This window comes from Mesoplodon bidens (genome assembly GCF_964165515.1).
Source record: "Mesoplodon bidens genome assembly, chromosome: X".
Taxonomy (NCBI): domain Eukaryota; kingdom Metazoa; phylum Chordata; class Mammalia; order Artiodactyla; family Ziphiidae; genus Mesoplodon; species Mesoplodon bidens.
Genome location: NC_138163.1, coordinates 37,830,585 through 37,845,529, shown reverse-complemented (window position 1 = coordinate 37,845,529; position 14,945 = coordinate 37,830,585). Strand labels below are relative to the sequence as shown.

General features: G+C 44.6%; 1 protein-coding gene across 1 annotated transcript; it reads left to right on the top strand.

Moving 5' to 3' along the window:
• Positions 1-5,529: 5,529 nt before the first annotated feature.
• Positions 5,530-13,464, top strand: PGRMC1 (progesterone receptor membrane component 1). The gene is made up of 3 exons (XM_081221739.1): positions 5,530-5,941; positions 9,285-9,440; positions 12,169-13,464. The coding sequence occupies exons 1-3, from the start codon at positions 5,617-5,619 to the stop codon at positions 12,270-12,272; spliced, it is 585 nt and encodes a 194-aa protein (XP_081077865.1). The 5' UTR covers positions 5,530-5,616; the 3' UTR covers positions 12,273-13,464.
• The last annotated feature ends 1,481 nt before the right edge of the window (positions 13,465-14,945 follow it).

The following is a 14,945-nucleotide window of genomic DNA, read 5'->3' as shown; positions in this document are numbered from 1 at the left end:
ATATGCAAACTATTACATTTAAAATGGATAAGCAACAAGGTCCTACTGTATAGCACAGGGAGATATACCCAATCTCTTGGGATAAACCATAATGGAAAAGAATATTTAAAAGTAATGTATATATGTGTATAACTGAGCCACTTTGCTGTACAGCAGAAATTAGCACAACATTGTAAATCAACTATACTTCAATGAACAGAAATTTTAAAAAATCAAGTCCACAAATATTTATTGAGCTCCTACTATATGCCAGCCACTAGTCTAAGCACAGGGGATACAGCAGCGAAGGAAATAAACAAAATCTCTGTTCTCATATAACTCACAGTCACGTTGGAGGAGATAACCAAAAAAGTGAGTAAATGATACTGCAATGGAGAAAAATAAATTTGAGAAGGAAGGAAGGAGAGTTGGGGGAGGGTGTTTTGAGATTTGAAAGCAGTGAGGGAATGATCCATGAGGCTATCTGGGGAAGAACAGTCCAGCAAAAGGAATCATAAGTACGGAGGAATTGGAATATACCTGACTGTTCAAGGGCCAGCGAGGTGGCCACTGTGGCTGGAGCACAGTGACCAGAGAAGGAAGTGGGAATGAGGTCCTAAAGTGTTAAAGGTAAAGGCAGGGTGGAGCGGTGCAAACCCTGTAGGGCCTTTAGGCGGCTGTAAGAACTTTGGCCTTTTATTCTGAGTGAGATGGAGAGCATCTCTGGATACCTAACATGGTTTCCAGTTCTTTGCTACCATGTATCGGGCTTTGTGATTTTTTTGTACAAATCACTACTCATATCTCTGAGTACTTCCCTAGGAAAAATTTCTAGAAGATAAATTCTTTGGTCACAGGGTACAAATACTTTGAGGCTCTTGTTTCATATTGCCAAGACTGCTTTCTAGAAAGTCTGCATCCACTTACAATGTAATTTATTTTTTTGATCTTTAAAATCAGTTTTTTTAATTGGAGTATAGTTGCTTTATACTGCTGTGCTAGTTTCTGCTGTACAGCAAAGTGAATCAGTCATACGTATACATATATCCCCTCCTTTTTGGATTTCCTTCCCATTTAGGTCACCACAGAACACCAAGTAGAGGCCCCTGTGCTATACAGTAGGTTCTCATTAATTATCTATTTTATTACAATATAATATAATTCAACAAATATTTATTGATCACCTACTACATGGCAGACAGGAAATACACTGGTGAACAAGATCTTTCATCCTAGCAATTTCACTCTGGCCAGCATTGTGTCAGAGTGCTTGCCAACACTAAGTTCTTAAAAAGCTTCAAGCAACAAAAGGTAGAAAAGAATGTTCCAATAATTTGAATGATGAAAAATATGTTGCTATTACGTTCCTTTGGATTTATTTGATTGAGTGAGGTTGAATTCCTTCCCACACCTTTTCTAGCTAATCAGCCAATTGTCCTATTTTTCTTTAAGTTCTCTAAAACCTTTGAAAATAATTTAAAGGAGGCAAGAAGTTTGGAAACATTAAAAGACTTAACATATATCTTGGGAAATAAGTAGTCCTCAGGTTAAATACATAGGCTTTAGACACTGATTTGAAGAAAAACATATATATATAATGTGACTCTCATGTTCTGGAGAGGGCTTTTTAGTCAGGAGCACCTGGCTTATTTCCAGAGAACTTGAGAATTTTCACTCTGGGTGACACCTTCCCACTGAGTTCTGTGACATGAGCTGGAATGGTAGGAGGCTTGCCTTCAACAACCTCAACATCCCAGTGCTTACCTAATAGCCCGCTTTATTGAACATCAAACCTGCTTTGAAAGCATTTATATTTTCAAGCTGTATCACTTCTTGAGGTTTTCAATGGCACAAATTTTCTAACCTCTGTATGAAGTAAGACTTTAATCCACTAACCCTCCGAGGGTGTACCCTGCTACAGAGGTATAGCAGGAAGGACACTGGACTGTGATAAGTGAAAAATTTTAAACCCCCTAGCCCTCCATAAAAACATTTCCCCCCGCTTTTTATTGAGATATAAGTGACATATAACATTGTGTAAGTTTAAGGTGTATGACATATTGATTTGTTACATTCATATTGTTATAGATTGCCACTGTCGTGTTAGCTAAAACCTCTGTCACCTCACATAATTATCATTTCTTCTAGTGGTGGGAACAAATAAGATCTAGTCTCTTGGCACGTTTAACGTTTATAATATGATTTTCTTGTCTACGATCGCTGTACTGCACATTAGATCTCCAGGACTTATTTATCTACTAGTTGCAAATATGTGTCCTTAAACATCTCTCCTATTCCCCCACCCCCAGCCCCTGGTAACCATCATTCCACAATCTGTTTTTTTAAGTTTAGTTTAGTTTTGTTTTGTTATTTTTTTTCAGATTCCACATATCAGTGATATCACACAGTATTTGTATTTCTCTGTCTGACATTTTCCCCACTTTTAATAGCGGTTACCTTTGAGGAGAGAGAACCAGGGGTGAGAAGAGGGGATTTAATTTACCTTTTGTATCTTTCCATAGTTTGAATTTTATTTTATTTTATTTTATTTATTTATTTTTTTTTTTGCGGTACGCGGGCCTCTCACTGTTGTGGCCTCTCCCGTTGTGGAGCACAGGCTCCGGATGCGCAGGCTCAGCGGCCATGGCTCACGGGCCCAGCCGCTCCACGGCATGTGGGATCTTCCCGGACCGGGGCACGAGCCCGTGTCCCCTACATCGGCAGGCGGACTCTCAACCACTGCACCACCAGGGAAGCCCCATAGTTTGAATTTTATAACCTTAAACAAATATGACTTTTAAAACTGTCCAACATGGTTTATCTGGGTGGGAGCTAATGGCTTGTTCTTATTTTTTACTTTGTATCTCTGTTTGTCAGGAAAAAAAACCCTGAAGAATCATTTATTATTTTAAAAATTTCCGTAGTTTTGTAAAACAAAATCTGTGTGTGTGTCTCATATGTCTGCAGGCATATAGACAAAACTGCTAATGTGTGGGCTGGATTTAAAGATTGTTTGGGGAGCTGGGAGTGGGAGAAACGAGTTTCACTTTTTACTTTACACACTTACATACTGTTTAGGAACATGTATTATAGTACATTCTACATTTTTTCAGAGAAGAAATAATAAACCATTTTTCCCCCTGAGGCTAAAAGGGACATATGCTCATTCTGGAAAATGTAGACTAATATAAAGAAGAAGCTAACAATCATAGCAGTTAACATTTGAGCATGTTTCCTTTCGGGCTTCCTTTTATGCATTATTTTTTTACATAGTTGAGTTCATGCTGTGTATAGTTTTGTATCCTGTTTTTCTCTCTTAAGATTGAAACACAAGCATTTTCCTGTGTCATGATAACATTTGGATGGCTGCATCACACACCATTTTATGGTTTTGTCACAATCCAAGTGGATTAGTCAGCTATTTCTTAAAGTTGAACATTTAGGTTGTTTTCAGTATTTCCATATTACAAATGATTCTTTGATGAGCATCTTAGTAATGAAATCTTCATTTGAATTTCTAAATGTTTCCTTGGAATAGATTCCTAGCGGTGGAATTACTGAACCAAAGAGTAGATTTCCAGAAGCGGGATCAGTGGATTGAAAATATTTTTATGGATAACAAAAGGTTATACCAATTTCTACTCCCCCCAACAGTGTACAAGAGTCTAGCACACAGCTCTCTGGCCAGCATTGTATATCACCCCAACCTTTTTTTTATTGTATATCACCCCAACTTTTTTGTGTGTGCGTCTTTTACCCTTTCTATAGGAAAGTGGTAGATGACAGTGTCATATCCATTTTTCATTGTTATTGAGACTGAACATTTTTCATATGCTTATTCACCATTGGTATCCCTTCTTCCGTGAACTCCATATTTCGATTTTTGCCCATTCATTGACTAGACTCTTAGGTTTTTCTTGTCAATCGAAATGAGCTCTTAAAAGATATTAACCCTTTGTCATATTTGCTGCAAATGTAAATATTTTTCACAAGTTTTTTGGTTTTTTAAATGTCTTGGCCGTACACAGTTTTTTTTAAAGATAATTAGGTTCTAACTACAGCCGAGTGCCCCCAGTTTCAGCCTGTTTCCCCTTGATTAAATTGAAGAGGTTTGACGAAAGATCTGGAAAGCCCATTTCAGCTAATCCTAAATTTAGATCTGTGAATAAAAGTGTGTGGGACCGATTTAAAGATTGTTCAGTTCATATGCACTTTTTAGACGATTTAAGAAGATGGGGTGGGGGCAGGGATGGAAGCAGTTTGTGCCAGAAATTTTTCAGATTCTGAGATAAGAAGCCAATTCTCTCCAGTCTCCTGCCTGTTGGGAGGGGGAGTAAATTTTGTGCAAGAACTCTTGATGGAAAAGTACTGCTCTGGGCTGCAGATGTGTACATGGCTTGGTTTTAATTATTTTTCCCCCTTCTCTCTATCCTTGCTTCCGCTCCCCTCCCCCTGCCACCATAAAGAGGGCGGCCAGATTAGGACTCTGAAGGGTATAGACTCTGCTTCCTCCGTAAGGCCGCTCCTGTGCAGCCGGTTAGCACATCAAAGGCCGGATGAAATACCGAGGAAACGAAGGGACCAAACCTAGGATCCTTCCAAACTCCCACCTTCCTCTGGGCTCCAGCACAGGGCTATTGTGACTGCCAAGGATAGCTCGACCGACTTCAAATAGAAGAACGCTGCCAAACAAAGAAACTCTGGTCATTATTCTGAGCAAAACAAACAAAAACAAACAAACAAAAAACCGCAACAGAATGTTGCTTGCTGATGCAAGAGCAAATCAGTGATTGCAAAAGGATTCAGTGTTCCAAAAACGAACCCAAAGCAAATCCGACGATCCGATCTGTTTCCCCAGATACTGGGAGAGCTGTCAGATGAGGCCTGTGCACTGACTTTAGCTATCCCGGGGGTGTCTGCCCCACAGCATCTGGTGGGGGGGAGGATTGGATAAAGGTCGTCAAGGGCAGCGAATGGGGAGTCCCAAGGTGAAAATGGGTAGTCTGGGTCTCTAGAATAGGAAAGGAGCTCAAGGAGTGAGTTTCCCGTCTCCTAAGAGAGCCTCGTGGTCCCGAGGGTTGGCCGGGGAAAGATGAGTCTTCGGATTGGAAGGCGGGGAGAAGCTTAAAGCAGGGGAAATGGAGTCGGAGTGTTTGGCTCGCACCAGGTGGCGGACGGGGCCTCACACAGAACCTGGCAAGGCCGAGCGGGTCGGTGTGCGACGAGCAACTGGGGGTGCGGAGGAGGGCAGCGTGCTGCGTCGCGGTTAGCTAGAGGATGGCGTGGGGATGGCGTGAGGCTGGGGCCAGGCCTCGCAGGTATTGCTGAGGGGTGTGTTCCGCAATCTCGGCGGCGGGGTAGGCAGGATCCGGCTGGGGGAGGGGAGCCACCGTCCCGAGGCAAGGTGGGGGGCCTGAGCTAGGCGGGGCCCGACAGAGCAGCGCCGGGAGCTTCGGAGGCCGCGGGGAGGCGGGGCTGAGAGGCTCCGCCCATCCGGCCCCGCCACCGCCTGGCTCCGCCTCCTCCGCTGGCTAGTCCTTGTCCGCCGGGCCCCGCGCGCCACTAGCTCGCGGAGAGGGAGGAGAAAGCCAGTTCCGGAGCCCTCCCTATCCCGGCCCAACCTTTGCTCTAGCGATCATGGCTGCCGAGGATGTGGCGGCGACTGGCGCCGACCCGAGCGAGCTAGAGGGCGGCGGGCTGCTGCACGAGATTTTCACGTCGCCGCTCAACCTGCTGCTGCTCGGCCTCTGCATCTTCCTGCTTTACAAGATCGTGCGCGGGGACCAGCCGACGGCCAGCGACAGCGACGACGACGAGCCGCCCCCGCTGCCCCGCCTTAAGCGGCGCGACTTCACCCCTGCCGAGCTGCGGCGCTTCGACGGCGTCCAGGACCCGCGTATACTCATGGCCATCAACGGCAAGGTGTTCGACGTGACCAAAGGCCGCAAGTTCTACGGGCCTGGTACGGCGGCCGGCCTGGGGCCCCAAAGACAAAAGAAGGGGCCCCGGCACGGGGATGGGTCCCGGAGAGGCGAGGGGGAGCGGGGCGCCCCGGGGAGGTGGGGGCGGAATGGCGGCAAGCTGGGGAGGGCGGGGCAGGGCGGCTCCCCGGGCGGGCAGGGGGCAAGAGGCGTCCTAGAAGGGCTGCAGGCCGGTGGGGGACGCAGAATTCCCGGTCCGCGCCGCCAGCCCCGGCGTGGGCTGGAGGAAGACGGCTGAAGCGCTTAAGCCGGGGGCGGGTGGGTGAGGTCGCGAGGCTGGAAGGCGAAGGCTGGGGGTGGTGGCACAGCAGAGCGCAGTGTTGGGGGGTTTCGAAGGTATCGGGTTTGAGGGTTCCTGGAAGGAGGGGATGGTGTCCGGCTGGAGAAAGGAAATGAAGGTGTCTCGAGGGAAACCTGACGAGGGGGAGGGCGGGAGGAGGTAGGGAGGTCCAGCCTTGGAGGGGACGCGAAGGCCGATGACGCCAGGAGTAGCCATGGTGGAATGTGGGGTTCTGGGAGAAGGGAATCGGAGATGAGATTAGCAGCAGGTAGGAGCATTGTGCGTGGCGGTGAGTGATGTGTGTGCGTATTCAGTGTATGCGGCTTGTCAGTCGTGTGTGTGCGTGAGCGCGCGTGCGCTAAGAATGTGGCATGTGTCAGGTATGTGTGTGGCATGTGTTTGGTATGTGTGTGCGCGCGTGCTGTGTGTGGCAGACGGGGAAAGCTGGGAGGTGAACAAGGGAGGCTCCATGGGGGAAGGGAGCTGGGTGAGGAAGGCTGAATGTAGCGGACGACAGGAATGTGGCAAGACGAGAAGGTAACACAGTATTATACTCCGTAGCAGGAGAGAAAAAACTAGAAGCCAAAAAAAAAAAAATTAAAATGGAGGGAGGGAGAAGTGGGAGGATCCGGAGAAACAAGAGGGGTAGGGCTATGACGGCCGCTGGGTGTGGGGATTTCAGGAAAAGCCAACCAGAGGGGAAATGAGGGGTGGGTGACTGCTGAGCTGTTGGAGGGGGACAGGCTTGACGGGGCCTTGGAGATGAGGCTTTTCCAAGCTTGGTTGCGGATCAGAATCACCTGATGCGCTTGAGGTACAATACAGATTCCTGGCCTAATCTCCATAACCGCTGGAGCGGGCGGTGGTGGGGGGCGAAGATCGAGGAATCTGCATTTTAACACACCCACCCCCAGGCAAATTCGAGAAGAATCCAGGTTTGGAAAGTTCTGATTTATAGAATGTTTGTATCAGAGGAGGAAGAAGAGATTTTAGCTCCTCCAGTATGGATGCCTCTAAAAATAAGGGGGCTCAGGGAGTATGGCCACTGGTCTGGAGACGAGGAAGAGGATAGCAGGCAGTGACCTGCCTTCATCCCCGCTCCTGGTCTGTTTTGCTCTCCCAGTCCAGCTCATGAAAATCAGATGTGCTAAGGTTCTTAAGGAACTCTCCCACTTAGCAGTTTTTCCTCGTGGAGGATTTTAGAAGACCTACTTTCTGTACGCATGTAACGGTCGAGATAATTTGAAAACCACACCTACATTATTTGTCACTTACAGCGGCACACCTAAAGGCATTATCAATAAGCATAATCGTGTCAGTATCTGTTCTTACTGAGCTACACCATAAAGCAATTGAAACGTGTGCCTGGAGCATCATCATATGATTGTAGTTTGCAAAGTCATTGAGAGGAATGTAGGCCTGTGTACGGAGCCCAAAACTGGGAGTCAGGCAACCTGGGTTCTCCGCCTGGTTGGATCACTGACCAGCTGTGTGACCTGGAGCAAAGCATTGTTCTCTCTGGGCCTTAGTTGTCCCTCTTTAAAATGATAAGGATGGCCCATTGAGAGAACTCTCAGTTTCTACCTGCACTGTTGTCCAGTGAGGCCATGAATATGTGACATCATCATTTGGAAATTATACTTGATGTTATAAAGGATTCCTAAAAATTATTCATTATTTTTAATGATATTATTGTATGCATGGCACTTCTGTGGGTGCTGGGAATATAGCAGTGAACAAAACAGGCACAAATCTGCTCCTGGAGCTTACATTCTAGTGCCTATACGTTCTGGTGAATAATATATATATACTCCAAAGACTTTCAACGCTCCCCTCAGATTGTTTAAGTATTCTGTGACCATAATTTCTGAAATGGTGAGGTCCAAACCCGTACACTTGGCCTATTTACCTTCTCTAGTGGAAATGGTAGTATGTAATGATGATTAAAAATAACCATTTTTCTTTGGACTCGTATGTGCATTTAAAAGTTGATCATACATTTCGTCTAATTTGTAAAAATAAAAGAATCCTGGTGGATTGAGGTTTCAGGTGGCCAGGTCGTAATGAAACTTGATCTGTTCTCATACTTGGCGTGGTGGTTACCTACAAGCTTTTTCATGTCAGACTTGCTACTCAGTCCACCTTTGGGGAAACAACACATTGTTTAAAGTACACTGGCTTCTCTTCATTTACTTGTGCAATATTTAAATACGTCTAAAAATCCACTTTAAGTACCTACAGAATGATTCACTGCTCTCTTACACAAAAGTTTAGTATCATATATAAAAGCATAATATTGCGTATAATAGCATTCAGATATCTTATAGAATTTTCACAGTCTTCAAGCCCACCCAAAACAGGGTGACAGACCTGAGCCCCGTGCCATCTCTTCTTTGTTGACACTGAAGATTATGTAACCTGTGGATAGACTTCTGCCACTGATATTCATAAAATGATTTCTCCTGCAGATACCACATGTTAATTTTTAACACAGTCTAGTCTTGCAACCAAAGATCTCTATAAGACACTTTTGACTCATTAAATCGTATCAGGGTATGTTTATAAGAAGATGTTTTCATTTACACTGTAGTGTTTCTTATCTTCAGAATCCGTAACTTTCACTGATGCAGCCCAAGTGCCTAGAACAGAGCCAGGCTCCAGGTTCAATGTCCAGAAGTTGAATTCTGACCCACGAACTCACTATTATCTTGGATCATTCCCTACTAACACCTTCCCCCCCAGGAGATAATCATTTATGGCTTTTTTATTAGCTGTTTGAAAATCACAAGAAATGAATGCTAATGTATAGCATTTTGATTTAGTTTTAGTTGTTTAAAAGTTTAATGACAACAGGTCTTTCAGTATCCACCAGGTAATGATCAAAGGATCAACATCACTTAACGGTTTCCAAATGGAATGTGATATTCAAAAAGCAGGCTCTCCATGTTAATGGGTAAGGAAGCCATTTTGTGTGTGTGAACCACAGAGAAATTGACTGCCTAATAAATAATCGACTTTGGTTTTGTCTTGTTTTGTTTTTAAAGAGGGGCCATATGGGGTCTTTGCCGGAAGAGACGCATCCAGGGGCCTTGCCACATTTTGCCTGGATAAGGAAGCACTGAAGGACGAGTACGATGACCTTTCTGACCTCACTCCTGCCCAGCAGGAGACCCTGAATGACTGGGACTCTCAGTTCACTTGTAAGCGGTTGTTTTCTTTTTTTTCTTTTAATTGTGCCTGGATCAAATTTCTACCAGTAATGGGATTCACGGCAGTACAATAGTTATTACTAAGCAGGCTGCAACTGGGAAGCGTTTTGATAGGCTCCTGAATCTTGGACGGATCAAGTTCATGGTTTGAAGTAATTGCAGCAGTGCTGAGTCACTTGCCGTGATTGCATACCAATTTCTAGCTAGTTCACTGTGGAAACCTGGGTTTCTGTTTTTCAAATTTTTGAGAGGTTTGCATAGATTTCACAATAGGATTTGGTGCTTGGTGTGCAGGGGAAAGGAGGGTGGCCATCTTGGCTACAGAAAGAGGGATTTTCATAAGCCCTCACTTGTAGAACTTGCCGTTTAAAAGCAGCCCACATTTCTGTTAAAGAATGAGAGACTTGTATTCTACCAAACAGCTTCTCTTTGAATCTAATTGAGCCTAACTATAGGCCTCATCTACAAATGATGCTTATAATCTGCCCAGCAACAATGGTGTCTGCGTTTTTAAGAAGAAAACAAAAAGGAGACACGTTTCCTGGCTTACGGTATGGGCTGAGGTCTTTGCGGGGGGAAGTAAGGACGGGGGTTAAGTTCATATTTTGTGAATTGGGGAAGTGGCTTTTGTCCAACCCAAGTGTTTGATGATCACTTTAGCAATATTTCACTGCTAAGAATTTGAATAATAATTTTCCCAGCTTTGAAACAGTATATAAAGACAGTGACCGTTTCCTTGAGGGGGATTTTTCATTGTAAATGTCATTTTCTATTTGCCATTCTCTGTAATCTGTTAAATATTATTGGCTTTTTTTGGCTAAATCCAACCATTTGCTTTGAAAACCGTGCTGACTTCAGAGAGTTCTGGATTAATACTTAGCCAGGTATGGCTCTACCTTTAGAGTTTGGATCCCAAGCAGACTAATAGCTTTCACGTCCAGAGGCAAGTCTTTTTACTCTGAGAACATAATTCAGCTATCTAACAGTCCCTCCTTTTTTGCATCTTCAGGATGCCTGTGTAACAATAGATTCTTCTATATGAAACCAATGAGTCGTAATTCATAACTTACAAAGCTCTATTTTCTAGGGCTTGCCTTCATCAGTGGGGTAAAAAGTGTGGTTCCCCCAACCCCTTAAACTAAGGCTAGCCCCGAATACTGTTGTGACACTTCAGCTACACTCAGAGCTGGCGTGGATTCCCCTTAAGGCAGGTTTCTGAGGTGCCGCCCAGCTTTTATTTGTCTTGCACAGTCCCAAGCATCCTAGGGACTTTTATAAAATGTTCAAATAGGGAAGTTCCAGTTGCTCCTGGCGATTATTTCACACCAAAGTAGCTCCGGTTGCCTGGTTAAACAGACTGGTTACTCCTCTAATTCCTACCGATACTCAGAAAGAGCAGTTCTTTTGGCCTCTGACATTGAGATGATGAACCCTACGTTAGCTTGCCCCTAATAATACAGGCAATATGGTGGTTGTCTGCTGACTCCATCCCTTCTCAGGTCCCTTACGTTCTGGTTGCCCTCTTAAATCCATCTTCTCCAGCGTCTCCAGTGCTCTCTGGCCTCTGTTACCACTTCCCTTTAACCACGTATAGCTGTTGCCCCGTGTTGGGGGAGAATTCCGTCTCCTGCTCTCCCCTTCACCCACTAGACTATTATCACTCCTTCCCTTCACTGTCAGACAGCCATCTAGTAATCCGTGGTTGTCCCTAACCATTGCTCCATCCCTCCCTGCTCCCTGCAGTATGGTTTCTACCCCCACGATTCCATTGAACCTTCTTTCTCAAACGTTTCCAGGGACCTGCTTCTTGCCAATACTAATTTCACCTCTCCAGTCCCTGTTGTCAGTGTCCAGTCACGTGCCCCTCCAGAGTGGCTCCCTCTCCAGAGTCCCCATTTCGGTCCACGGAATCTCCAGTTTTCACTTCATTAACTCATGTTTCCAGCTTCCTTTACGTGTCTCATATCCTTCCCTTCCCATCCCCATGGACACCCCCTCCTCCTGGCTCTTGTTCCTCCGCATGTGGATCCACCCGCTGGCCTCCTGGTCACCCTGCTCCTGGGCTCTCCTAACCGTAATCTGCCCTGCCCTCTAAACACAGTGATACCGTTGTGGCCACAGCGCTGTTTTACCCTGTCATTCCTTTGTCGTAAACTTTCAACGCCCTTTGCCACCCATGGGATAAGTCCGGACTCCTCAGGCTGGCTTTCCACATCTGTCTTAGGATTTCCCCACCCTGTTTGGCTAGCGCTACTCCCGGTCTCCTCCTGCCAACTTGGTCTCTTTATTGCTTCCCCAGGTACATTCGGTCGCACCTGCGTGCCTTTGTGTGTGGTATTTGCATTTTCTGGAAACCCCTCCCTCCCCAAGTCCTTCTACACATTTTCCAAAGCATATCCTTCTCCCACAAAGTGTTCTGCAACCCTTCCACCTAACTCATAACAAGCCCTTGCTCTGCTAAACCTCCTATGCACAAACACAACTCATTCTGACATTACCTTGCACACTCATCAGGCATCGCTACCTGTTCTATATTTCTGTCTGGTGCACAAAACTCTAACTCCCTGGGACTTGGCTGGGACTGTGGTATAAACCACCTTCAGGAAGCCCAACATGCTACTGTGTCGTTCGTAGGCCTCTCACAAGTGCTTTCAAATGAAATGTCATGATTTTCTTGAAAGCGTGAGAGTGACCATTGTGTCTTCCTCTCTCCTTCCAGTCAAGTATCATCACGTGGGCAAACTGCTGAAGGAGGGGGAGGAGCCCGCTGTGTACTCAGATGAGGAGGAGCCAAAGGATGAGAGTGCTCGGAAAAGTGATTAAAGCCTGCAGTGGATGCATATCTATTTTTGTATTTTGCAGAATCATTTGTAACATTCCAGTCTGTCTTTAAAACACGGTGATTTCAATATTTAGAAAAGTTTTGAACTTGCTGTACATTTTTTTAATTAACATCACTAGTGACACTGATAAAGCTAACTTCTGTCTTAGAATGCATGATATGTTCGTGTGTCACAAATCCAGAAAGTGAACTGCAGTGCTGTAATACAAATGTTATTACTGTTTCTCTTCTATCTGTAGTCAGTACAGGCTGCATTTGAATTTGTTTTTCCCGAGAGACAGGTAAGACGTGGGTATTTGCCCCAAACAGGTAAAAATGTTAAACGTGCGAAGTCCTTCAAGCATCAAGGAACAAAGGATCAACTTTTAGTCATGATGTTCTCTGAAGACAGCAAATCCCTTATTTCTCAATTGACTTAACTGCATGATTTCTGTTTTATCTACCTCTAAAGCAAATCTGCAGTGTTCCACAGGCTTTGGTATTGATTAAAGAGAGGTGTCCAGTAACAAAATGAAATCTCAGAGCTGGGCTCAATTGCAAGAAATCTACTTTCTTTGTTTCCAGTCTGCATCATTGTCCTTGCCCTCCTTGGGACCCTCAGATGCCCTCACTAACATAGTAATCTACAGTGAGGATTAAAACAGGATGTGAACATTCAAAAGCAAGCTTTGGAAAAAATCAGCTGGCTTGCCTAAAAACCTAAAATACATGAATATGATCATAGGACTATCTTCCCAATCCCCACGTTCATGGTTATTTTACGTGGTTGGACGTGAGAGATGGGCATGCAGAACAGGAACAGGTGATTGCTCTCCTAAGAGCCTTTACACCCCTGAAGTATGGGGAAACCGAATACATCACTAGCCAAGCGGTTTTTAAAGTGCATTCATAAAGTAACAGTTATTCTTCTGTTGTTACAAAACTATAGCCACTGCAAGAGTAGTAGTCAAGTGTCTTGGTCTTTGATATTGGTCTTTTGGTTAACAATAAACTTAGCTTAAGTAGACTGTACAGTTGTATGAATTTGTAAAAGTATTATATGAACAATTAGTGAGGTTTCTTGTAGTTGAATAGTCATTGTATTTTCTCGTGAACTGTGTTTAATTGTTTTACCTCAAATCAGAAAACAAAATGAAGTGCTTTGGTCAGTTAATAAAATGGTTTTACCCAGTATAGTGTGGTGGGTTGCCCTGTTTTTTTTAAACCTTAATCTGAGTAACCAGCTTCAAGAGTTTCACTTTTGAGTGACTTTTTTTGTATTCCAAGTAAAGGGGCAGAACTTTACAGAGGCCTCACACCACAAACCAAATACCAGCTTGTCCTGTTAAAAAAATAGTAAAGTTAATTTATTTTTTGTGACTTGTCAAATTCTGCCTCTTTAAGTCAGAACTTAATAAACTCAAAGGCAGACTTCCACCTTGAGGTCTACAGCAAGGTCACTAAGGAGTAACTCTAGTGAAGATTGTTACCGAGTGCCAAGGCAGGATTTGTTTTTGCTGTAATGTGTCATCGGATTAGTAAAGTGTTCAGGAATCCTTATAGTAGCAAAGTTGATTCACTTTGTGCCGAAAGAAGGATGTCAGATTTGCACGTGCAGTTGGTTGTATAAACACAGACAACCTATTACCCTGAATATTAGTGTTCTGCCATTTTAGTGTTAAAATTGGCAGACTTTTCTTACAAAGGAATCCTCCCTGAATCAAAGAGGGCTCGAAAGCTTTCCAGCTTTTACGTTCTCAAACCATATTGCCTGTTTTTGTTGTTTTTAAATGTGTCCTTTTCCCCCACTAGTTTTCATTCAACAAATATTCGAGTTGCTGGTTTTGTGCCAAGCAACCTGTTAGGCCATATGCTATGGGGGAAGGGGAGGGAGAGAGAAATTGGGCCACCTTTGCAGCCTGAAATCTCATTTAGATGCGAAGATTAGGCTATTCCCTTTACTAAGTTTAAACAGTTGTCTGATGCCCCGAGGAAAACGTCCAGAGCCTGGTTAAAAGCTTCAAATCCCAAATAGCCGGATTGCCCTCCATTCAGAACTAAATCAACATTGTACTGATTACAGGTAAAGTGATGTTACTATCAGGCGGGACTTTGATCTAAAAACTTCTCAAACCCAGTTCGCATAGTCTAAGCCATACTATGTAAAAGGCGCCATTTAAGAAGATGAGGGAGTGGTGGTTACAGCGGCGGAAGGGTCAGCTGTTTGCTCCCCACCTGCTTGCTTCTGGCCCCTGCCCAGATACATTGTTCTCAGTCCCAGCATCTATGGGTCAGATGCAGCATTCACTACGCGTTTGTGGTATCTCTGTGGCTTCTCTACACAATGTCCCGTTCACCTTACCTCAGAGGGCCAAACTTCATGCAAATCCTCAATCCAGAACAAGCAAGAACAGCCCTTGCTGTCTCAGAAAGAGCTCTTTGAACCCAACAAGAACCCTTTCAGCTCTAAAGTGCCCAGTTGTTCTCTAAGGTACAGTCCGCCTTTGTTAGGGATGCTTAGAGGCGGTTTGCTGTACATTTCATGTGGAAATACAGCTAAAGCTTGCAGCGTCAAAGACTGATCACTGAAGCCCCTCGTGTCTCTGACTTGTTTCTGGATGTTGAGTAACTTCAACACTTCTACCAAGGCCTGAAGGGATGAGATGAAATTCTGT

What these genes read in the sequence shown, in the direction of transcription:
- PGRMC1 (XM_081221739.1), top strand. Translation starts at nt 5,617, where the DNA reads ATGGCTGCCGAGGATGTGGCGGCGACTGGCGCCGACCCGAGCGAGCTA. An exon ending in CCGCAAGTTCTACGGGCCTG is followed by an intron (nt 5,942 to 9,284) that starts GTACGGCGGCCG and finishes TTGTTTTTAAAG; the next exon opens with AGGGGCCATATGGGGTCTTT. An exon ending in CTGGGACTCTCAGTTCACTT is followed by an intron (nt 9,441 to 12,168) that starts GTAAGCGGTTGT and finishes CTCTCCTTCCAG; the next exon opens with TCAAGTATCATCACGTGGGC.